Source organism: Xiphophorus couchianus, chromosome 20 (genome assembly GCF_001444195.1).
Source record: "Xiphophorus couchianus chromosome 20, X_couchianus-1.0, whole genome shotgun sequence".
NCBI lineage: Eukaryota > Metazoa > Chordata > Actinopteri > Cyprinodontiformes > Poeciliidae > Xiphophorus > Xiphophorus couchianus.
Genome location: NC_040247.1, coordinates 17,665,464 through 17,692,242, shown reverse-complemented (window position 1 = coordinate 17,692,242; position 26,779 = coordinate 17,665,464). Strand labels below are relative to the sequence as shown.

The 26,779-nt window shown below is 39.0% G+C and overlaps 1 protein-coding gene across 1 annotated transcript; it reads right to left on the bottom strand.

Annotated features, from left to right (window-relative positions):
* Positions 1–1,265: 1,265 nt before the first annotated feature.
* On the bottom strand, positions 1,266–25,777 carry LOC114136115 (G-protein coupled receptor 22). The gene is made up of 2 exons (XM_028003912.1): positions 25,334–25,777; positions 1,266–5,841 (listed from the first exon to the last, which is right to left on the bottom strand). The coding sequence occupies exon 2, from the start codon at positions 5,714–5,716 to the stop codon at positions 4,028–4,030; it is 1,689 nt and encodes a 562-aa protein (XP_027859713.1). The 5' UTR covers positions 5,717–5,841; positions 25,334–25,777; the 3' UTR covers positions 1,266–4,027.
* Positions 25,778–26,779: the final 1,002 nt, after the last annotated feature.

The following is a 26,779-nucleotide window of genomic DNA, read 5'->3' as shown; positions in this document are numbered from 1 at the left end:
CAAATCTTCGTTCTCATGGACTTTGCTTTGTGTACTGGTTAGGCAATCCCCAAACTGTCCCCACAAGTTGGGAGCATGAAGTTGTCACAGAATGTCAGACAGGTAAGTGTTATTCTCTAGGCAACTGTTACTGTAAACCCAGTGACATATTGGATACTCAGATGGATTACGACTTGTCACTACAGTGAACATTTCTCTACTGCTTTAGATTAGTGTTTTACATCACTGCATCTGACTCTTTGTATCTAACTCTTTGCTTGGTGATGTCACATGAGGTTTGGAGATTTGAACTTTTGAGTCTGCAGAAAGTTAAAGATCCTTTGCCACTAAATGCCTCTGCATCCAATGACTGTGCTCTGTGCTATAATACTTCTAAGAATTGACCATGAGATATTTAATAGTGAGGAAATTTCATGCCTGGACTTATTGCACAGCTGGCATCCACCACGGTGTCCCTTTGTAATTCCAGAGAGCAACTTATTCTTTCACAGTTGTTTATAGAAACAGTATTCATGACAAGATTCTGGATGTTTTTAAGTGGGTGGCCATGAAAGTGACTATCTGTTGGAGTGGTTGTAGGTCAGCATGCAGAGGGATTGCCTGTTGTCGGATGTTGGGTGAGAATTGGCAGACTGGTTTAAGACAATAAAAAGAAAACACCAATTTAAATAACTATTCCAACCGAGGTCTGGGTAAATCATCAATATGCTGACCTTTAAGACAGAAAATCTTTGTGTTTTAAATGCACAGGTTTGACAACAGGACCTAGAGTGAAACGTTTAGAAACAAGATGTTAATCATGTCTGTGTAAACCCAAACATTTCAAAATGATCTTCTTTCAACCATGGACAGCTCAACAACAACAGTGGTCAACCTTCATGTTTTATTTGTTTTGCTGCTGAGTGCTAAAACCAAATATGATCATTGTGGAAGATTAATGCCATGAGAGAAGATGCATGGATTACAGGCTTCTAATCACATGTTCACTGTCTAATAAGCACATGGTGCACACAGAGGATGTATCGTCACCAGGTTTCACTGCCTCCTACAGGCCTGGCATGAACACTACATTGTTTCCTGTGATATTTGCAAGTTCATCTGCAAGCAGGGCTTTTGTTTTCCATTGTTGTATAAATGCATTTCTTTAAAGAAAAAAAAATATATATTGCTGTTAAATTTTTACTGTGCAACTTTACAAATGGCACCCTATAGTGAGCTGCAGCTCTGATATTGACATTAAACATACACCGATGGACACAGTAAACTGAGATAGACCTTTTTAATACAGATTTAGTTATTTTCTATACAATAGCACATATTATAAATCTTTTACAATACTAATATTTTTCTATACACATGGTCATAAATGTAAATTACAGTGTACACACATACATTATTAACACAAATACACTTACATATTTCTTCTTTATAGCTCTCCTGCTCATTAAGAGTTTTTCACAATAACTGATTTTCTGTCCGGCAGATGATCGTGATCAAAGGAAAAGGGATTTCTGACTAAAACACAAAACAAACACTTAAGTATTTACATCCCTGAAAAATGTACATGAATACACAAGAGTTATTGTCTTCCTGTTTGGCTCACAAGTAGTGTAAAAAGGGTGAGGTGGAAGGAGAATAAAGCCCAAAGCCATAGGAGCCCTCCAAGTCTTCAGTTCATACAAAGTTTCAAGTGAACTCTATCTACTTGGTGAGAAAAACCGCAACCTACTCTAACACTCATATCACAACAGCTGACTGAGGGCTGCTTGCTGTTATCATCTTGGTTTTATTTTTGTCAAGCGAGTTTGAAAATGATACACAAAGCCCTGAGGAGAAAGAGAGACTATATTGTGTAATGTGTTCAGGTCTTAGTCCAGAGGCTGTTTTTGTTTGTCATCATTTAAAATGCTTCCTCAAAGCTGCCGCCCAGAGCAACTAAGAGATAACATGAGGAGATGTCCCATGTTAGAGGTCATTGGTTTGGTTCCTCGTGGTTATGCTGTTAATCTGCACTGGCTTCACAGACAGTTTTAATGAAATATTTCACAAAGTATTGCCCTTTAAATCCCTCTTTGAAACTGTAGTGATGCTGTTACAATGGTATTACAGTGAATCTTCATATACATATAGATACAAAAATGCCCCACATATTTATTTATATACGTTTAATATTCAGCAACCTCTTCTTTATAAAAAGACAAAAAAGTCTCCTTTTGTCCTTTTCCAACAACATTATAACATATAGAAAAAAGAAAACAAAACATTCTCTTTGTTCACACCTAGGTGGGGGTCATTGCTTTACTTGTGTTTTATTGCACATATTCATTGGCTAACACACAGATATGTCTTCATTTACCCAGTGTTTACAAATGTGCAAACATACTGACATAATCACACAACCCTCCTTCACCATTAAAACACATCTGAAAAATAAAAATAAAAACATGCCTTTCAACTATATTTTGTACACATTTTTCTAAAAAGTGCTGCTAATCTACAATTAAACTAGAATCTGATTGTTTTTTTCTTCATTTTTTTTCTTAGTTTTTGCTTTTTCCTGGTAATTTTATCAGAGTATGTAAACTTTATGTTTCTATGCTTTTAATCATTTACACCCAGACATAACACTATGACCAGGATGGGTACCCTGATAGGTACATACGGCTTTTGTATCAGAATGAACATTAGCTTCTTGATCAATTTGAATCACACAGCCATGGCGACCCATGGCCCTTTTGAATGTTCTCTTCTCTTCATCATTTTCTTCTGCAGATTTTGTTTCACTGGTGGTCATTATTGACAGTAATAGACAGAAAATGAACAGAGGGAGAAGACATGCAGCAAAGGTGTCAAAGTCTGGAGTCAGAACGCTGGCAAAGCAGCAATTTATGCTGCTTCACCAGCCTATTCCAACCCTGGTCCATTCATCTACAGCAATCAACAAGGCTTATAAGGGATACTCTGACCCATTCATTTAGCAATTGCAATCTAGTCCTCTTTAAGTTCACTCAAAACTTTATGCTTTCCAATTTTTTTCTCCATATGTCTGGAAAGTTCACAATACCCTTCCTTTAAGACGGGCCAGAAATTTAAATATTGGTTGCAAATGGGTCTTGAAATGGACAAAGTCATTGTCTACAATCTTATCAGTTCAAAAAACTGTAAAAAAGGGGAAAAAAAACATAAAAAGTTTTGTCTGATTTAATGTCAGACAGTGAGGAGGAATGGATATTTGTCTTTTCATACAGGTTATGTAAATGTCTTCCAGAATTAGTAGATACTAAGGGGCCCATAATTAGAGTAATTAACTTCATCTGGTCATAATGTTATCCCTGATTGGTGCAGTACTTTGTTATACTTTCTGCAATCAATGCAAATACTTTCATTCTGTGTTGATAACATTGTTGTAAACATACAGCTGGACATTCAGCACCATGACAATATACAAATAACTCAATTAAGGCATGAAAATAATGAAAACAAAAATTAAGGTCTTTCAGAAGTATTAATGTCTCTGAGAACATGTGTGCAGGTAGATACTTGTGTGCTTTCACAGATAGTGACTTTATTATGTGCATTAAGTGGATGTGTGTGTGATGTGTGTTAAACTGTGCATATGTACATGCACATGCAGGTAAAAGTGCACGGAAGAGTAATACTGATTTGTATGTCTTTGCAGATATTTAACCCTTACATTACATGAAGGGATCACACTAGCAATTGGAGTAGTCATGTCAAGGTTTGTTATAATGTTTGCCTACTGGCAGTGGTGAACTTGTAAGGGTTTATGTAAGGAGAGCAAAAAGATGGCTCTCATAAAAGCTTGAGGCTCTCCTCTTTCCACATCTGCCAAACACTTGAGGACAAAGTGTTTGTTCTGATCCTTGTAAATTATATGCTGTTCATTTGTCCTCACGCCCACTCACAAATGTACAAGTAATCCATCTCTATCAGCTTAGTAAGGTCCATTTAGTTGTTTAAACCCCAACAGCACTCTCAGATATGCAACTGCTTTTGAAGAGCAGCCTCATTCTCTGACTGCCTCAGTGAGGCATCTATCAGTGCCATCACTAGCCTCCACCCGTGACTTGCGACCTTTTCTCTGACCTCCTCCCTCGACCCAAGAGTTATGAATCACAGTCCCCCCGCTGGGAGCTGGGTCTACTTGCAGGAGCGATACTACCCTTTTCTTTACACGTGTTTTGAGGGCCCGCCGCAGTTTCTGCCTGGTGAAAGCATAAAGCAGAGGGTGAAAGATGGTCGTCCCATAAGCCATGGCCAAAAAGCACAGACGCAGCTCAACAAGGCCGTCACTGGGGCCCATGCAAAGGATCAGAACATTGACTGCAGACAGAGGGGCCCAACAACCCATGAAGGTAGATATGATGATTAGGGACATCTTCAGGACGCGACGCTGACGTTCTCGTCTGTCCCTGTGCCTGCGTACTGCCCTTCTCAAAGCGATGATAGCTGAAACTGAGGCCTGTACACCCATGGATGAGGCAGGCAGAGGTGTGGAGGCATGGGTTCGAGCTGACGCAGAAGGGGGAGTTGGAGAAGCAGGGGTCGCTGGAGTGGTCGCAATAGGGGTGGTTGCAGCAGTGCTCACAGTAGTTATTGTGGCCCCACTATCTGACATCCCCGGAGGCATGGAAGACAATGGTGGAGGTGATGTTGGAGTAGGGGTAGCAGAGGGGATGAGTGGAGGGTGACTGAGGTTTTGATTTTGGTTAGAGGACACTGTTTCTGTTGGCAGGCTTAGTTCCTTCTTCCTCTGCCTCCTGCAGCGTATCCTGCAAGTGGAGTCCTTTGACCGTGTGTTCCTCATCATGTGTGAGCCGATGCGGATGTTGAGGGCCTGGAGAATCCTGGAGTAGGTGAAAAGCATGACTGCCACAGCTATGAAGAAGCAGGGTACTTGGAGTAACAAGTGATAATACATTGCCATACCCGTGTAATACCCCTGCCCTCCAACACATAGCAGTGTCCTGTTTTGCCATACTGGTGGCAGGTGGTGCGAAGGAGAGGAGGGTGGAGCGGAGGGTAATGAAGAAGGAGGGATGGAAGAAAAAATGGGAGTATGCCCAGTGTTGAGTTCTGAGTCATTGCTCTGCCTTTCGAGCTCCTCATCCTCAGTATCTTCACCCAATGAAGAGAAGAAGTCCCCTTCAAGGAAGGGTAGGAAGAAAACAGCCAGAGAGACGGCCCACACTGCTGTCAGGAGTAATGCAGCACGTCTAGGCGTCAGGAGACGACTGGCTGGACGCACTGAGATATCGTATCTGTCCAAACTGATCACCAATACATTGACTGCTGTAGCAACACTTGTAAATGTGACACAAGCTTCATGGAAGCAGCAAAGTGTGGCCAGGCTGCTAAGTCCACTTTCATTTGCTGGTACCAGGATCACAGCAACCGTCAGCGGCAAGCAGAGCACACAGACCAGAATGTCGAGCACATGAAGGTTGACCGTCACGAGGTTGCTGACTGAATCTACCAGGTTGGATTGAGCACAGTAGAGAACAAGTACTGTCAAGTTGCTGCTGAAGCCCAACACGAGTTCCAGTACGAGGACAGTGGTCAACGACACCTGGAAACCGACAGGATAGGGTGTGTTCCAGCCTTCCTCCACACCCACCTCTCCCCCTCGATCCAGCAGGCCTACCCCCTGACCATCGCTGGTCTCCAGGAGGTCACGATAGCCTTCGGTCTCCATTGACACCACAGCGGTCCTTCATACATAGCAACAGCAGCCGCCAAACCTGACCATGGTCTATGTTTCCTTTCACTCTGGCTCAGATGAGACAGCGTTGGAGATAATAACCAGATCCGAGGTTGTAGCTGCAAAACAAAACAGAGAAGATACACAGAAAGGAAGTTAGCAAGGGCCAGAAAATGATCCAGAAGTGCTTCATGTTTATTTTAAAAAATAACACGGTTACAAGTGTAAGTTAAACATGTCATGATTTATAAGTTGACACATGGAGTGTGATTGTGATGCTGGGGCTCTTTTAAAGTCATGCAGCTGAAGTTATTATGTATGTCCCATGATCTCCTACAGATCATAGCAGTTGTTACAGTGGTAATAATTTACAGAGGTTCTGGAACAAGATGTAACTTATATGCAGGTCTCAGTGCGTTTTGTTGTGCATTGATGACAACGTCCATACCCGTTCGTTTTTTAACAAACCCCAATGCTCATTTTTCTCATAATTCACACACCACAGTGGATTCTGCTGCAAAAGATAACCCTTTCTTTAGAAAGTGAGTGGGTGGATGCTTGACTCATTCTTGCACAGCATACATTATATGGGTCAGAAACTATACATGCAGGCTAAAGCTTTGTCAAATATTCTGGATTCAAGCAGCTTATCTGTAGTGCTGACAGGTCAGTGACACAGTACATGTTAACTATTGCTGCTTGTTCTCACAGCACAGACAACCAAGCCTGTGACAACAGCTATTGCTTCGTAGCTCTGGTAAGCACATCCCCCAGCTACTGTCAGTATCCGGCTCTATAAACAGAGGAGGCAGGGACATTTTTGGACTGTCAGGGAGAAGGTGCATTTTTTATCAACACGGAAGATCCAGCAAAGGACTGCAGCAGCTAATAGTTCACACATGGAGACGCAATGAAGACAAATGGATCAATGATCCACAGACAGTACCACATAAACAATGCTATCAGAAACAGACGGCCATGCCCCCTCCACAAATCCCTTTTATTCTTTTCTAATACATCAATTTTATGTCTTCCCACTCTGTTCTCTCTCCAGTTTAATGACTGACACAGGTTGTTACGCTTAGTGTAAGCTTTGTTCAACATTGATGAGATAACAATAATCTACCCTGTAGATGTGAGATATTAAACCTTACAGATCCTTTAAGGTGTTTTTCCAGACTATGAACCTCAATCTACCCTGAATTGATTGTCATGTGTGTTTCGACTGCCAATGCTGTTCATGTGAATTAGCATCAGCCGATGTTGAGTGGATTGCCTTTCTCACTTCTCCTATTTCAATTTTATCGGCTATTCCAACCAAGGCGAACTTTATATTTAACACAACTATTCACATAACTGCTATATAGAAACCTCACCAAACATGAATATTCCCTTTATAAATTAAGTAAGAATGCATGAAGTGAATGAATTCATCCCAAAAACTAAATGAGAGGGAGCTACTGCAGAGAAGATCTTTGTATTTTAGTTTCAAGCAGCATTGTTGGTTTTGGACTACTAAATGGAGATTAACTTTCATCAACGATGAGAAGAAAGGGAACTTAATCAAATGTACCAATGAAGGACCAATTCTTCTTGGCCAATTTTCATTACCTATTTCAAGTTTTGCCAAACTCTACATAAAGGTACAGCTGTGACAAGTTTAGCATATTATGGGTTGATACTTTCTTCCTCACTGCATCAAGGAGGTTCTTTAAAGCAAAATGAAATTATTCCAAACTTGAAAAACTATTTCAGATGACACTGCACAAACAGCAGCAGTTTGACTCTTTCTTTCAAACACTCGTAGGGGTTTAATATTATATTCTGCCTTTAACATAAACCTCACTTTGATTGGAGGATTTACTCCTCCCTGTCTCCACAAAAGCTGAAGACTTTGATATATAGAAAAAACATATGGAAAATGTTCAAAAACTTCACCCTGAAGGTTCAAAGTATTATGGAAAGTTTATGAATTGACAACCTAATAAAAGTTAACAAAAAATATGAGCAGTAAGGGAGTTTATAGCAGAATGACTGAAACATTGTTCCTATTTGAAATATGTATTACTTTCTCCAACAAAGTTCTGTTAGGGTTTAAGGTAAATATCAAAGTAATTCCTCCCCATCTCGATGGTTTTTTGGGAAATGATTCCTAACCTGGTTGTGTGTTTTTTGCGAGGCAATTGGACGGTGGTGAATTACGGCAGCAGAAAACCCAGGTGCCTTGTAAAGTTTGCTTTAGTGTCTGAATCAAAAAGCAATAATTCTTACCTCCTGTCTTTGCTATTGCCTTTGACTGTCACTGTTTTTCACACCTTCTTGTTTGCCATTTTTTGTTTCAGTATTTTTTTTTTCTGTCTCCCATTCATCAAATGGAAAGCACCTGAAGGCAGAGCAGTGGTCTATCTTAATTCACTAATGGGTTTTATGGGGTTTGCAGTGGTGCTGGAACATTGATTTAAAGCATCATCGATCTGCCACTTTAACAAGCCTGAAGAAAAGAAGCATGTAAACATCCCTTTCATATCCTCTGCCAGTCACATTGTCTCATTTTGACTATTGCAAAAAAGTTTTTTCTTTATGTTATTTCATTATCCATATTCCTCCATCAGTATAAAAAAGACTAAATTATAGAGAGAGAGGATATAATTAAGTTAACATCACATATTCAACCTTGACAATAAAACTTTAAAACATTAAACGTGTGTTAATTTCACTAAAATGTTTTAATCTACAATCTACATGAACAACTTCAGCAAATAAAAAAAGAGAAACATTGGTTTATTTCAATTCAATAATTTAATTTAGACAAAGAAAACTTCATATTTACTTCCCACTCTGATTAGTCAGTAGCAATTTTGCTACTTACATGAGTCATGGGACGTGGTTTTGCAAGTCTTAAAGAAGATTAATTGGATACATGCACTAGATATTTTTGATGATCCTTTTTTTAGAACAAGCCACTAAATGCCTCTAAATACTTGTGAAAGAAAAAATAAATGTAGCCTTAGCCAAAATTCAAATTCTAGCATGTTAGCAAACAAAATAAGGTGATAAGATAATTGTAGGAACAAGCTAATATGCTATAAAGCATGATAAGTGGTTAGGTTTCCCTTGTGAGGGATACAAATGAATGTTTTCATTTATTATAAAAGATTAAATGATATTTAAAGGAAACAAGGATTTGGAAATACACTAATTTCTTGGTGTTTCAAGCAAAAACTAAGTGGATGTAATAAGCGCATAATGATTTGTAATGTAAAAACTGGCACAAGAATTCCTTTGGGAAACATAATGAAGCATAAAAGTTTTAAATAGCTAGAGTTATTAACATATCTTTGAATAGTTTAATGCTTTCCAATTTGAATGAGCTTAAAAGTATACTGTTATAGTCATATCAGTAGCAAGAGTATCAAAGTGATCTGAACGCTTTGTAACATTCACATTATTATTCTTATTTCCAGACAAATGTTTACAAGACAATGATTTTGCAGGATGGAGACAGAACAGCTTTTAACAACACTGTTGTATCCTTTCACAAGGACAAGGAAAGTCTGAGAACGAGTGCCGCTATAAGGACTACTTAGTACTCTGATAAACTGATAAGAGCTACAAAGAAACTCAAACAATGATGTACATAATGTCTGGTAGCTTTCAGCAAGAGTAAATGTCACATGCCCTTCATAAGAGCAGCTGTGACTCTGACCGGCAGGCAGTAAAAGTCTCAATATTCTACAGAGAAGGAGAAACCATAGAGCAATAAAATCAAAGTGTTCAGACAGAGCAATGAACTTTAGTAGGTTTTGTGCCTTTCAGACAAATTTTAAAATAACAATGTTAATTTAACGTATCATTCTAATATTTTGCAATCTGCAATCTGCAATCCTATTGCAAAGGAAACGAAGATGTAGTAATTACTCTGTAGCCTTCATACATCTTTCTCTTTTTCTTTCTTTTTTAACCAAGTTTGCCTTGTTATTGCTGTCTGCTTGTTGTAATCAGCCTCTGTCTTCAGGGAGGTTTGTTCCCAAGAAGGCACGCTTCAGAGTGAGTTGTGACAACAGAAAATTGCTGGAAACAAGGTGAAACTCTTGTGCTGTAAATTACAATCAGGCCTGTGATTTTCACATTAGAGAGAAAGAAAAAGGTCAGGAGAGACTTCAGGCAAGAATAAAACAAGTTTTACTTTTGGAACTATGATCCAAACATACTGTGTTTTAGGAGGTAGGTTTCCATCATGCAAGTAAAGGTTAAAATAATGTATAATAGCTTGGAAGAGCCTATCCTGGGATACATGGGCTGGAATCGACCAACAAAATGTTTCCAGAAGACTTGGATCTTCTCTGATTTGAATGTGACTAAGGTTTTGTGTGAATAGAAGTAGGTATAACCTCAGTTAACAACTTCACTTAACATCCTGTGTCAAAAGCATAAATTAACTGACTGGTTTGCTCAGTGCATCTGCCAAAGATTTTATTTTGACTTGGCAGATGTTTTTATTTTTTTCCCCCCCATCACATTTGGTGTTTGATTTAGTGTATATTCTGTGATTTGGTCTAAAACAACGAGCTGGCAGAGCCCAGCACCCTGCTGCCAGGGTTATTATAGGTGTCCAGCAGGAGATGACAACTTGTCAAGCTTCTTTTCACAATATAACGGGCGTAAACACTAAAGCAGATTGTGTGTTCAAGTGTGAAAAGTTCAGCCTGCTTCTTTTTGTTTTCTTTTCTCTGGCAGGATGGTGTTCGCCCTGCACACCCCTACACACAAGCTACGCTTGTGTTTAATTTGCACTCCTGAGTCAGACAATACATTTCCTGCTCGAGGCTTGATTACGTCCTCTGAGCCAAAAGACAAGCAGAAAACCCACTTTTGTTCAGGTAGCTCCTAACACAACGCTGCGAGAGGAGCTTTTTGACATACTTCTACTGCTTGGTAGAATAACAAACATTATGAAGCAAGAGTAAATGAGAGGATTAGGTCCTCCAGCGAATATAATGCATAAGATAGCAACACAGCAGCACAGCTTTATATAAAGACAATGCTAAAAAAAAGATATAAAAGATGCTAAAAATGTGCATCATGAGAAAAATAAAATTTCAAAATAAAACTTGCATCTTTGGTCAAACTCTCTTTTTGTGTGTGTCACTTATTTCCTTAATCACACCTTGATCAGCAGAGGTAAACTTGCCCTGACATGAAGCAGCGGTTTATGATCAGCACCTTTCTGATAAACAACAGAAAGAGACTTTCTCTTCTTTAATGAGGCAGCGAGACCTTATGAAATCTTTTGTTGTAAGCCCTGTCCGTTGAGCTGCTACCACCAATCGATGTTTCCACCTGCTGCTTTTCAAAGTACTTCACTTTTCAAGACAGCACGCTCAGACTTTCATCTTGGTCTCTGACAGTCCAGACAGGACTGTGATTTCAGTGTGCAAGGTTTGCAACGAGGTGCTAATTACTCAATTGTGACCTGAGAGGTATAAAGATACGTGTTCTCAGAAATCCTTCTTCCTTTTCAAGTAAAGCCCTTTCAGAGTTTCAGTATCTTGCAAAACTTTAAAGTACCCATACCCTTTTAATTTTTGCACATTTTGTGTTATGAGCACAATTTAAGTATCTATGTGAGCCAATACTTTGCAGAAACCAACTTTTGCTGCAATTATATTTTTTAAGTGTTTTATGAACACTTAAAAAAAACAGTTTGGGAGTTTGGGCAGTGTGTGTTTGATGGGAGGGAGAGTACAGGTAGAAGATGATGTGCTGTGTTCTTTTTTTTGTTTATTTTTTTGCTTGTGGGACAAAGAGTTCATCTGTGGTCTCACCTTACCAGACCACCTGATTCTTCATCATTTTGAACATTGTTCTCAGAGCTGTAAAAAAGTTTGTAAAATGTTTTGCCAACTCTGATTTAATTGAATCTTCAACTTTATTTCTAGCCTTTCTGGTGTGTTTCTTGGTTATTAAGTTGCAATTTTCTATAATGTTCCCTAAAAACTAGATTAAAATACACCAGACCCAGCCCAAGCCTCCATGTAAGTGAAATGTGGTTTTGGGGCCCTCTATTTCTGCTAATAATGTGGACTGGCTGCAACCAGCAGCCCGATCATTAGGTCATTCACACACCTGCTATAACTTATTGCATCTCTGGCAGTGCTGTTTAAATTATATACATGTACAATATAATACATTTATTGGCCAGATGATTAATCGACCAGTTGATTTCTGGGCGCCAATTTCCTTAATTTTGGGGGATCGTGATTGGCCGATACTTACATGTGCAGTCCATCTTATCCACTAATCTTATCTTCGTCAGCAACGGTTTAAAAATCAGTCTCTGTCCTCTTCTGCTCTGCAGTGAGAGGTTTGACTGATAGACCGGCCCACCAGGTCAGGTCTGCACGTTTGCATTTAACAATATTCACCCCTCTGTTGCCAACTCATTGACGTTTTGCTATATTTAGCAACATTTCAGACAAAAAAATTTATATCAGCCAAAATCAAAATCGGCAGGTCAGGTTTTTTAATATTGGTAACCAGAGATCAGCCAGAAAACTGCAATCGGTGCAGCCCTACACTCATATTCATGACATTCTTTGCTTAAATAAATTTATCTTAAGTGTAACTCCAATAGCTAAAATTTAATTTATACCAGGCGAGTCTTTCTCCTCTGAGAATGTGGATTTTTTACTGGACTGATTCTGAGCCTCAAATGATTTTAACAGAAGTTTCACATAACTTAGAAGTTGATGTAAAATAATCTTTGTTTTAGCCACAAAATGATTTTGCTCAGCAGCAAACAACAAATCCCCAACTACAGCATAGAGCAGCTCATCGATGTAGCAGCCATGTAGCCTGACGTAAAAACATTTTGCTAGACAATGTCAAACATTGAGAAGTTTTAATTATTTTTATAAAACACGTCGTTTTGAAGCCAAAATACCTCAGAAATATACAGAGCCAAGCATGAGAATCAACTCATTTAAAGTTTAAACTCTGTTTCACACAAAGAATCTAGCATAAATGTTTGGCTGTTGAACTAAACCGTTCCAAGTCGCTAACAAGCTAATTTTTTAATAGCAGCTTTGCTAATCTTTTACATTACATTACCAAGGCACATTAAAACAAACCTTTATCTCGGCTTTTTTCAATTCTTCCTCTTTCTTTTCTCCCTCCCTGAAGGATAAGTCCTTTTTAGAGACATTGTTTTAACTTCTGACTGTAGCTTTGGACGTTTGGTTGCACGGAAGCTCGTTACCGTGAAGTGTGCGGTACCTACCACGACCACCAGGGTTATTTTCATCAGTAAAATAATAATTTCTACATACATTATCAAATATATATTATTGTAAAAACAAATCAATTTATAGTAAAATTGCGCATTTTGATATTATAACGACATAGAAATTATTACAAAATAAAATAAAATAAAAAATCAGCTCCACTGAGGGGGCCCTAAGCGGCTGCTTAGTTTGTTTATGCCTTAGGCCGGCCATGAAATACACACGGTTGCTTACAAATTCTGTGACTTAAGAAGTGTTGGGGATCATACTAGAGTAGAATGAATACAAATGCATCCTAGACTTTTGATTTTTCTTGAGACTTAATATTTTTAAAAAATGAACCACTTATTGGTTTTCCACGTACAAAATCTGTCCAATAAACCAAAGTTTGTGGTTGTCATGGTAAAAGACAAAATAATAATAACAATAAAGGGGTAGGAATACTTTTGCAAGTCACTGTATACAAAGTCATCTAGTTTCTAAAGGTAAATCTCCGCTGTTAGGTTAACCTGATGGATGGAAATTGTCAGGAGTGTTTAGGTGAGGACAACAAGAGTATTCCCAGACTCCAGGGATGAACAGGGAGAGCCTGGATTTGGATCAACAACAGAAGTTAATCATTTCAAAGTTGGGTCACATCCCAGATCTTGTAGTATTTTCATGCACACCATCAATCTTTACTGAGCCATTCAACTAATCACCCTTACAGAAATAGACAAACTTTAACAACCACATAAATATGTAGAATTAGAAAAACCGATTCAGTGTTTGTATAGCTGATTTCGTCCTTTTGCCTAACAGGACATTGACTGTAAAGACAGAAGTATATCAGCTGTTTTATGGCTTCTTCAGTCTAATGTCTGTGGAGAATTGCCTCCCTTCTCTTGTAAAGCTGTGATATGTCAGAACAAAAAGATGAGAAGGCTTTGCTCTTTGATACTACGGCACTGTCACCCAGAGATGACATTTGGGAAAGAAAGGGACGCAGAGGAGAGACGGAGGCGACCCAAATCAGAAGAAGACTGAATTGAGGGAAGAAGAAAAAAACAGGGAAAAAGCAAAGAGGTTGATGGTTTACACAGAGCGCTGACTCATGGCTGCTTTAGGTATTCCTGAAGTCCGCAGTGAAACAATTGATCAAAGCCTTAATTTTTTCCAACCCCATTCATCTCACAGCACTAACGACGAGCGTCCCCCAGCTGGGCAGCAGTATCCCTGGCAGACGTCCAACAAACCAGCCTGGAAATGCCAGCAGCAGACTGAGCTCAGTAAGAGCAACAACATCTTCATCTAATGTTTTTCAGATCAAGACCTGCTGTTGATTCTCAGTAGAGCAGATGCTCAAAATGTGACAAGCAGACAAGCTTAGACGGTTCATCACATGTTCCAGCTTAACACCTTCCTTGCTACTATTCATAAGGCCAAACAACTGTTAGCACTGCAAAGTTTTCACATGTGCTATAAGAAATCCTGCGGAACTGACATGCTACTGGTAGCTGCCATTCACCCACACAACCACCCACCTCCTGCCCCTCTGCACTCGCTCCCTGCCTGCCTGCCTCCCTGCCTGCATGCTCCCTGCAGATCCAACACAAGATGGATTGCTTTTCGAGGTGAACGACATGTTTTGTGCTCAGGAAATGGCCAAATCCCCATCCACACTTATCCCCGAGACAAGTTAGGAAGAGCTGGGATTGGAGGTTGGAGTGGGCATAGATAAAACAAGATGAAGGTGCAATGAGGGAATGATGGATGGAAGGAAGGCTTAGGGGTGTGCAGATGGATGCTGAGTCGTGTGCTCAGTGGAGAGGAATGTTTGTTCCCTGCTCACTGCCACAATCCATCTCTCTTTTGAACAGTCCCACTTGCCCCCCTTTGTCTTCCCTTTTCACCATTTATTTAGAAACCAGCATATGGCTTTGAGGTTTGAGACTTTGCAATATGTTCATGTCACTTCCCACAGGAATCTTTAATAGACCTGAACTGATCAGAAATTTGTGGCTGATTATGATCTTTGGGTTTTAAAAATCTTTGTGCTGCCTGTAGCAATTTAAGCTGACTCAGTCGTGTCCTCAAGTACTTATGAGTAGATTGAAGAAGAGAAGTAAATGATGTTTTGTAGTTTCTTCCTGAGCGCTTAATAATTAAGAAGAGGAGCTATGCTGCCATGTAAGGAAAGATGTTGCAAAGACAAAATAAAGCAAAATGATTACAGGATTTACATTTAAACTGTATTTAGCTTCTTTTATCAGCGCTTAGAAAAGTTAGCAAGGTTAAAGTCTCAAAAACATAATTATTCATGTGTATTCCCTTTAAGACTGAGAGTTGCTCCTTAGACATTTTAACAAATACTGTCAACTTTATAAATCTGACAAGCACCATAACTAAAACCTAGCCTTCCTGTTATCTAAAGAAATTCTCACTCTCACTATGTGGATGAATTGCAGAAGTCTGATCGTGTTGTCAACATAAGATTTTTGTAAATGCAGAATCCATGGTTCCTTCCTTTGAAGAACCTCGTTGATACTGGAAATAAAAAAAAATTTAAACCATACCACTTCCTTCTCCTTTGTTCAGCCGTGTTTCCTCTCTGAGAACGTCCGAATTGAATTAGAGTCAAAAACCCTCTGGGTTGTTCATTGCAATAAAAGCATCGAGTAAGCAATTTGTTTTATAGTTATCACTTATTTAAATATCATTGCAGCAAAAGTAAGCAGTTATATAATGTGGCAACTGATCTCTGGTTTGTTGTAAAGATACCAAAGTCTGTCACTTCACATACCTCCACTAAAGGTATGTATCTTCATCAAATTTTCAAGAGCTCTTTTATTTAATATTCTTATTTTATTTCATAAAGATTTTTTTCATAAACTAATGTCAACTTTATTCATTACAGTATCTAACTCAGTCCAAAAACATAGGAATGGTTTAATAAAAATTCCTACACAGTAAAGTAACTTCAGCTGCATAAAAGACCAAACAGAAAGTTAAACCGAAAAACATAAAAAGCAAATGCCAAACTAAGTCAAACACCTCAGAAATTGCATTGTTTATAATACAAATTAGATTTTTTGTTAAAAGGTGTGAATGTTTTGCTATGGTTATGAATGTGCTGACTGTCTTCTTCACTCAGTAACAACCTCCACACCAAAGAGCATTATAGTCAGCAACCAGGTGGTACTCACTATGGTGCTTTCACTGATCAGAAAAAATTCGCTATCTGAGTTTGTGAGCAGCAAGTCAGACTGAAAACCACCCAATTCCACTCAGCTGCTCATTTCTCAAAATAGCTCTAATTTTTCATAACATTTGTACCTTAAAGGCATTAATTGTTTTCTTACAAATGCTATTTATGGCTGCATGCTGAGTGGCCTTATTGTTTTTTTTTCTGAGAGGCAGATGCAAAACCAGAACATCGGTAAAGAAGCAATGGACAGGTTAATTATTACAGCCTGCATGGCTAAGTGTAGAAATAGAAACATTGCTCCCTATAGACAGCTTTGAACCAGCGTGAGGCATCATTACCACCTGACAGTGTGTTCAGTGGGTTTAATTTAGCTCTGCCATTTTTATAGACACCCCTCTGCACCCTCCATCCAGCAGTGACGTCCTGGCTATATCATTTTGCTATTAAACACACGTCCCATCAATATGCACTCATCAAGGCTGTCATGCAATCACCGCTCTTTGAAACAAAAAGAAATCCCGGAGCGAAAGCTTGTGAAATGAAGATAAATTATGTCTAAAATGGCATGCTATTGTAGAAAATAGCACCGATTAGTGTAGATGTAAAACAAAAAAGAAGCAGAATAAACTGGAGAGCTAAATCAGCATCCATTGTGTTTGTTTTTAACCACTAAATAACATTTTTATTTTTATGCGCATTTAGGAGATTGTTCTAGATTAGCGATGTCTGCCACCATCTATCGATGTCAAACTCCTTAAAGCTGTGGCCTTAATAAACTCTGAATTAAATCAAATAGCACTTTCTATTAGGAGCTAAATTAATTGTCTGGATGCAATCATCAGAGCGAAATGGCCTGTGTGCTGCTTCCCACCTGTGTTGATTTGCTTTGTGCTGGAATGTTGTGAATAAATAGTCTCCTCACATAGAGAGGGCTGCCACCGTTTTATTGGTTCTCTTGTGACACAGCAGCTGGATGGTAACACCTGGCAGCAGCTTTGACCTGAGCACACATGCTGCACCGAGCGCATGCAGACACAATCGCTGAAAATCTCCCACAGGCAGAGGATGGGAGCAGATAACGGGGAAACTTTGCTTTTTGTCTTCTCGACAATAAAGTCCTGGTCAACCTGTGACAGCAGCTGGACTGAGAACTGAGAACAGGGATTCCTTAAAAAATGCAATAAAGTTTTTCATCAGACCAATTTGTTAAATTATTATTATTTTTTTTACATAAATCCCCCGATAAAAGTTTTAAAGATAAGAGAAAACACATAAATTTCTCAACTTTTTGCTGCTTTTCTGGGTTTCTTACAACTGGGAATGCTAAGCTGTTCAGTCAGTTTAGTTTGCTTTACTAATAAAAATGACAGCTTTCATTGTTCCGTTGTTTTATGCTGCAGCTGGCAACAAACATAACGTAACAAATGTTGCATAGAATCTTAGTCTTAGACAGGAAGACCACCACAACACAACAAAAAAAAACCTTTAAGTCAATTCATCTTTTACTGCAACTGCATTATCTCACTATGAAAAATATACAGCAATCCAACAGCAAGTAATTTATTTCAGTAAGATGACAATAGCTCTTTCCATTGGTTGTTATTTGCACTCTGCTGGCAGCACTTTATACTACAAGCCCCTTTTGGCAAAGGACTACACTTAGTCTCCTCTGACAACATTTCATTACGTTGCAGCATACAGACGAATCTTTGACGATTCCTTTTCAAACAATCTTTCTACATTATCCAAAGTCCTGGATACTCTGTCTCCTCTTCAGCTCATCCTAGAGCTTTCCAATAGATTTAGGTCTGAGTCCTGAGACGGCTAAGGACGAAGGCTGACTTTGTGTCCGGTGACTGATTAATTGATTTGATTGATTGATCAATTTGGCAAAATGTTTTGGATTAATAAGATTTTGAGTATGCGAATGAGAACTTTATTTTATTTACAGGACAGTCCAGCAGGGGTTTATTTTCAATAACCCATGATGTCCTGGACTCTAACAAGGTTCTTAGGGTTTGCTAAGAGAAGCAGTATCGCAGCATTACAGATCCTCCACCATACTTAGCAGTAGGCAAATATTAACCCTTCCCTGACCACCAAACTCTCCTGGAGTGCTGCAGAAAAGCTCAGGGTTGGTCTCACTGCATAAAAGCACACACATTTAAATTCCCAGTAGAATTCACCAGAATTCACTCCACATGTCTGTTTGAGATGCAAGGGCAGGAAAAACCCCACATACTTCTTAAAAATATTTGGTGATTTCAGATCCAACAGTGAGCTTAGGAGATTTTCCGCCATGGTGACCATCATAAAACCTTAGATCAAAAGCAATCTTAATCTTTAGAAATGCTTCATAACTAAAGGTTGGATATTCTTACTTTTTCTGTAAGCTCATACACCTGAAATAAAAATTGACATTTCTTTCATGGCTTTTTACAAATGTTTTCCAAGTTGACTCGAAGTTAGATGCAGTGAAACAATGAGACTGAACCTTTTCTTTGGTACATGTGAGAATTGCTTAATGATACAAAGTTTAATTTCGTTAGAATACTGCTCCAAAACATGACAGCTGCATAGAAAGTACAAAGTTTTGACCATTAGTGTTTAAATTCAATGGCCTTTCAAGCCCCTGCAGGTCAGAGGGCCTTTGCAGCCCCTTAGTTTGCTTATGCCTCTGGCCAAATTCAGGAGAGAGCAAAAGTGAAGTTCTTTCTGACAATTTAGATAGCAAAAGTGGAAAGCGATTGTCTTAAATTGGTTTATATAAAGATGAAGCTGTGTAATTGTGTTCTGTGGAGCCCATGTTGTAAACAAAGACTCTTTCTAAACATATTGATTTTCAACAGAACCTTCTCAGCAGATTACTGCTTTTCTCGGCTCATTAGAGTGGTAGATTAGTGAAGTTGTGTCAAATCATCCGCAGGAATATGTGTAGCATTGTTTCATGTTTGTGCACGTTCAAACAGAAGGCCCCGATGGGATCATCACTCCACGGCACAACAGAGAAAACTCCAAACATTAACTCTGACTCGACTAGCAACTCTGTTGCAGAGATAGAAAAAAAAATCAATGGTAATCAGGACAGTTTTGGGCTCATGCAGAGCTAACCTTCAGCTTAAAATTAATTAGGCGCTGTTTTCATTCAGAGTCTGCAGAGAAAAGGAGAATCTGTCTGCACCAGATTTCTGGAGCACACTCACACCAGACGTCTATGAATGACTCAGTTTTAGCAGATAAAGAGGTATGGAAAAAGATGTTTTATGGTCAATCAAAAACAGCAATGGAGAAAATTGAGCTGATGAAAAGAAAAAAGATTTAAAAAGTGCAGAAGTAGCCAGTATCAGGTTGAAATGATTAAGCTATTTGACTCTGGAGGGCAATTAGATCTCAATTAATGCCATTTATCTCCCGTAGACAGGACATCATTGGCCAGGAGAGGAGAGCTTCACTGCAGGGCTATCAACTATGATATTATAACATAATGGCAGGCAAGGGGTTTAACCTTAACTCTGAGGGGGTGAACAACACGTGTGAGACATGATTGTGCACAAATAGCACCAAGGGATTCATTTTTTATTCTGCATGAAGGGACTTTTAAATGAAACACTCCAGGAGGCATAACATAAATTAGGTTCACATTTGTATTCATCTTATGGCTGTCAGTTTGCCACTTTTGCAGCAGGTGAGTGAGGAGCATCACAATGTGCATGTTGAAATATTAAGATCATATCTAGAACATGGCCAGGAACGTGGATGCAGGTTTTCCTACGCATGTTTTCTCCTTCCTCTCTTATTATCGCTTTCCTTTCATGACTACTCCAGTTTTCTGCTCTTCTAATGATGCATTGTATCTTCCCTTTATCTGCTCTTCCTGTGCAGTACTCTCACCATCATCCTTGTTCTTTTATATCCCATCTAGAGGGAAGATCTGCTTTGAGATTTTTGCTTCCCTGTGCTGATGCAAATTTGAAAGCAACATTAGTATTTACTGTGCTGGGTTTGAAAGAAAAGTTAAGGGTTAAGTAATTTCACACAGTGAACAATGTAAAGAGGAATAGGTTTCTTCTGTCATCAGTAATCAATACATTTGCAGACAAGTCAATTACTGTGGCTTATTGAGTTTTATCTTTTCTATTCTATCGTAAGGTGGATTGTTATCGTCCTACTTTATTATCACATTTTAAGAAAAGAGGAGCATGCATTTAAGTTTAAATCTCAAAAGAAAAACCTAGAGTGCCTGCAAAAAAATTAAAAGCCCCTAAATGTTTTAAGGTTTGGTCAATTTACAAGCTACACTTTTTTTTTTTTCAAAATTAAAAAACTCAAAATGCACTGTTCCAAATCATTATGCACAGCAGATTTTCTAAACATTTTATGGATTATAAAAAACTGCAAACGGTCATTCTTTGAATGTGTAGCATTAAGTGGTCACATGTACTAAAATCAAAAGCTATTTCAATCAAAACATCTTAACAGACCCAGTTGCATGTTAACATAGGACCTTCTTTGATATCACAGCACAATTCTTGATCCATTGAACTTGTGAGTTTGTGGAAAATTTCTGCTTGAATTTCTTTGGATGTCAGAATATCTTCCCAGAGCTGCTGTTTGATATGAACTGCATTCCACCCTCAGATCTTCTGCTTGAGGAAACTCCAAAGGTTCTCAATAGGGTTGAGGTCAGAGGAGGAAGGTGACCACACCATGAGTTTCTCTCATTTTATGCCTGTAGCAGCCAATGACACAGTGGTATTCCTTACAGCATTCATTGTCATGCATGAAGGTGATTTTGCTACTGAAGCTACGGCTCTTCTTTTTGAACCATGAAAGAAAATGATCAGTCAGAAAGTCCGTATTCTTTGCTGAGGTCATTTTCACACCTTCAAGGACCCTGAAGGAGCCGACCAATGATTCTCTCCCCATGATTTCCGCCCAAAAAATGACTCCACCACCTCCTTGTTGACGTCACAGCCGTGTTGGGATGTGGTGGCCATCCACCACCAATCCACTACTGTGTCCATCTGGACCATCCAGGGTTGCACAGCAGTCATCTGTGAACAAGTCTGTTTGAAAATTAATCTTCATGTACGGCTGGGTCCACTGCGACCGTTTCTGCTTGTGAGCTCTGGTTAGGGGTGGCCGAATAGTAGGTTAATTTACCTCTGGAGGATCTTCCACCTTCAAATAACTGTTTGCTGCTTTGTAAGGGCGTTTTAACAGCTGCTCTCTTAATCCGGTGAATTTGTCTAACAGAAACATTCCTTATTATGCCTTTATCTGTACAAACCCATCTCTGTTCTAAATCAGCCACAAATCTCTTCACAGTACAATAACGCTTCAGTTTTTGTTAAATATCTAATGTTTTCATACAACTTCCAGTTCAACCAATGGCTGGTTGAACTGGAATTTATTTACGGCCACCAAAAGAGGTGCCTAAATATATCACACATTTCAAATTTTTACTATTAAGCAATTAATAATTTTCTTTCTAATTCATAATTACTTTCTAGTCCTGTTGCATCACAAAAAACATTAAAGTTTGTTGTTATACTGTGATAAAATGTGATACATTTAAGTGGTTTTAATACTTTCTCAAGGCACTGGAAACTATTTCACTACACATAAATGACTTCAGTGTCTTTATATTAATATTCAAAGTGCATGCAGGATTATTTGGAGAACCTTGCATGCTTTCCACACTGGAATCCTAAAAATTTCCCTGACAACTGTCGTGACATTGTCATCTGAAAACGTAAATAAGACCTCTCAATCAGCACGTCACATCAGCGGTACAGTACTCCTGTTTCTCATCGCGCCAAAACCAAATGTGACAGCTTCCCTCAACTGTGCTGCCGCTTTTAGTAAGAGAGTGACACGCGTGTGGTGGAATATTTCCCCCACCAGCAGCATCAAAGCTTGTCTATAAATACATTTTTAGATGCAAACCTACAATGACCCATATGCAAAGCAAACACACAGGCTAGACCCTCTAATGAGAGTGAGAATGGGAAAAATATTGGGACATATCTCAGTGTGGACTAACACCTTCTGATATTCTTAATCACAATATCAGAGTTTTGAATGTTTGTACTCGGTACATACTCTTAGACGCACCAAGAAGTTAGCTAGTTACTGGAATTGGTGGATTTTAAAAAAATGTAAATTACAAGAAATAAATGTTGTAAATAACATGATGATAATAACACGTAACTGTAATAAAAATTTACTTCTAGGTGGCATTGTACGATTCTTAGATTGAGTGGTCCTGTTTACAGCTGGGTGGTATAAAACAGATAATTTCCCAAGCAACTGACACACCATACAAATGCCATCAGGTCATAATAACCACATTTTTAGTGAGGTAATTGTTACAGAATAAAGGAGACTAAGAGCTTTTTTAATTGGCACTAAGTTGTTCAGAAATTAAGTGAGAACAAAAATAAACTTTCTCTGTCATGGGTCAGGCTGGAATAGAAAATGTTGGCAATCTTAGTGAGATACAGTGATTTCACTACTCATCCAAATTTTGCTGAACATAAAGAAAGGAACGACATGAATTCAAATATTCTTGTCTTTGTTTTGAAATATTAGTGAAATCCTACTTAATTGCGGAGCTGTGTAGCGCTGCCTGCTCTCTTTCTCACACATACATTGTGACATTGCCTCCAGTGCTTCTATAAATAATTAATGATCAGACATGGCATAATTTTTCTTAAAACTGCTAGTATGTACTACACCATCTGGCAAAAAATAAAATGCAGAGTGAATTTTCACAGTTATAGTTTGGTATGAAGTTCTTTATGTGCTGCACAGTGGAGCAGTTAATGGCACTGTTGTCTTGGAGCTAAACTCCAGCCATGGGTGTATCCATGGGTTCTCTCTGGGTACTCCAGCTTCCTCTTACAGTCCAAAACATATTGGTCACTTCTACCACAGTACAAGTGACATCAATGGCTGCTGGAGAAAAACCTCCAGCAAGAATAAGCAGGTATGAACAAAAGACGCATGAAAGACTTGCTAGTAAAAATTATGTTTCTCAAGATCTAAACTAAATCACTGGATTTTAAAAGGCCAAGGTATGAAAACTAAAGCAATTTATTTACTTTCTATGACCTAGCTTTGCAGGTGCAATGTTTCTCTGCAGTGGGATGCGCTACACAAAACACTGCAAAACAAACTTGTTCTTATTGTACAGCTTATACTACAAAATCTGTATTAAACCAGTCTGCAGCCGATAAGAAGGATGCAGTGGAGATCAAGTGCAAAACAAACAAAATAATAAGATAGAGCTGCAGAGAGCAAGAGACAACATAAACAAAAAAGATTTCAACACAGCTATTTGTTTCAAAATAATTTCTAAGGATTAAGATACGACTCGAGGTTGAAGGAAGTCCTGATAAGAATGGGATGTCTGCCTTCAGTTAAACCACACCGAAAACCACAAAAGGAATCAAGCCACTTATATTATTTATTTTTAAATGTTGTAGGTTTCTGTATGTAACCTCTCTTGTTTTATAGTTAATCTGTCAGGCTATTAAATAATACATTTCTTAAATTAACTCTGTGGCAGAACATCTATCTTCATATTATTTATGTGTTAATTAGTCCTGGGATGCAATGTTTATTTATTAGTAGATGCTATTTGTTTATAACAATACCACTCTGATTTATTTATCAGACATTTTGTCTCAGTGCAAAATTATGTTCAGTAAATGGATTTATTCTTCTTATTTGGTCTGGTGACTTCATTACAAGCAGGGGCCAATTTTATTTTTAACGTCCCAAACTGCAACGCAAAAATTGATCACTATTGTATGTACTGTGACCGTCACAGCAGGAGTGTTAATGTAAATGTCAAATTAAAGATTTCATGACATTTATTACACATCTGGTACATTTGCGAAACATTCAAATGAGATTTCAAGTATGAACAAGGCCCTCATACAGAGGAAGCTACGTACTCTGCTTTTGCCTCAGATCAGCTACGTACACCATTAAAAGGAAATTTATAATACATTCAGCAGTGACACTGAACAGTGGTGGCCATTAACATGGGCAATCTGGCACACAACCCAGGGTGTCAACCTATTAGGGGGTGACATCAGAGCATGTGATAAAGTTATCCATCATTTGGGGCTGAACAAAATGGTAGTTTTTGTATTGCTTTTTGTGATGCCCAGTTAATGGGCTGTCTAATGATGTGGAAGTTGGATTCTGATTTGAGGTTCCAAATTCAATAGCAATTAACATTCACTGGTGTTTTTAAGAAATCTGGACTCCATCTGATCATCTGAAACATGTATTATAATTCAACAAAGATCAACATTTTAAGCATTAATGAGCTGTATTTGATAAAAATATATCTGTATATCTGAGTTTTTACAAAACAAACAAAAAGTTCCTTTTTGTTATACCCACTATATTCTGTGTGCAAAAATGGGGCAGCATTTCTGCAGGAACAGCCTCTGGCGCTGACTTTACTGTTACAGGTGAATACCTACAGTGAAGTCTTGATCTCATATGCTATATTAGCTCAACTACAGCCACAGAGGTGCAGGACCGAGCACTATTATGAACCCAAAACATTAAACATGAAAACACGCTGACTGAGACGCTGAAATTAAGACGATCAGAGGTACAACCTCCATGGTAAGTGTCGTGAATGCATGAAACTAAAAGATACTGGAAATGGACCTTTTGTACCTTTACTTGTCGTGCATATTTCCAAATGATATTTTTTGGGAATGTTCTTATTTTCTAAAAGAGTTTTTGGCAAACCAATTAATTGTTTCATCTGAAAATGAAAACGAGGTTATTAAAGGCCTCATTGAAAGTCTGCTGATTATGTTGTTGCTTCCCCTCGTTCGCAGTCCCAACAGTTGCATAGGTCTTGCAGCAACTGTTTGTGCCAAATTACAGAGAATTGTTCTTATAGTGTCTATTTTATAAGATTGAATCTTTCACATTGTTCCCCAGTTCAAATGTGCAAGATGCATATTTGCATATCAGAATCACGATAAGACTTTATGTTAAAAATAAAAAATTGCAGCCTTAAGCGGATTAATATAGCGTATAGAAGAGAGAGAGAGAAAAAATAGTCTCATGAGAAGAAGTGGCAAAGACAAGTGTTAAACTTACCAGTTTTGTTCGTGGGAATTCCCTTTACATCGTACTGCAGGTGTCGGTGCGCTGCGCCTTCTCCAGCACTGGACCCTCGATCCACTCCAGCGCTCTCCAGGACAGCCGGCTGTCAGCCAAAAACGTGACCAGAATATTTCGCCTCCGTTTTGTCATAAATATTACAGCGGGAGGGGGGGAAACCCTCCGCGCCTGAAGATGCAGAGCGCTACAGCCGCTACAGTGTGCTGTCCGATCACCAATCCACTAATTTTCCCTGTTTTTGAAGCGTTTCTTCAAGACGGCACCCCAACACCTGTCCCTTTCGCAAAGCGCGGACTTGCACAGCATCCCACACACGGACCGGCCGCAAGCATGATCGTGAGCTAGCGGCACGCTGGAGCGCAGTCACTCCATTCCAGCGACCAATACGGCGATCCGCACGGGGAGGGGAGGGCAGGCAGAGAGGATGGAGAGAAGGGGGTTTGTTGGAAGGGGAGGAGGAGATAGGGAGGCAGGAGGAGGTGTGGGTGGAGGGGTTGGTGGTGTGCATGGGTAGCGTTTCACAAGGACGACCTGAAATTCCTCAAGGGTGAACGCGCGTTTTGTGATTCAGTGAGATTTCCCAACTGCGCCTCCTTCCATCTTTGCCCTAAAACGCATTACGCACACTTGCTTGATCTCCCTCAGATGAAGACATGACAGGATATAGGGGCTTGATTTTATGATCGGCGCCCCTCCACTTTGGGGGAGACTTTAAGACCCATTTCACATTTGCTGCAACACGTAGGGATTTCCTGTGAAGCTGTTAGCTGAACAGATTCATAGGTCCCGAGCCATGCTTACGAGCTAAAGAGCATTTTTCACTCTGCTGAGCACTCTGTCAGAAGCTGTGTCAAGGTCACTGGCTGTTGAATTTGTGACCTTGTAGCACAATAAATAAAACGTACCTGCCAGTGCTGCTCACGTTGATTTGGAGAGACTTAAATGTCCATCTGAATGTGTGAGATAATGTGAGGGAGAAGGATAAAGATAGAAGGCTCTCTGATGAGAGCAGGAGCCTCAAACTCCCTTATCAACAGTCAAAATAAAAAATAATCAGACAAAAACAAGTAATTAGGGTGTATTTAAAAGTCTTGTTTTCACAAACTGCAGCCGTTTTCTAATGTGCAAATGTTCCATAAAGCTTTTGATTTCATCTGACGCTTGTGTTTAACCTTTTCATGCTAATAAACCATAACGTATAACCTTGAACAACAAACATTTAAGGGCTCCAGAAGCAAACTGAGTGAATGCAGATACACTTGTGCATGCATGAATTATCGCAAGTCTGAATCATTTATTTTTGTGTTGACTTGGAGAAATGTGGTCATTATGTTGCTGACAATTTAAAACAAGGACGTCCTTGGGTTGTTTGGGGTCCTGGGAAAGATTTTGTTCAGCCCCCAAAAACAGAATTCATGAAAA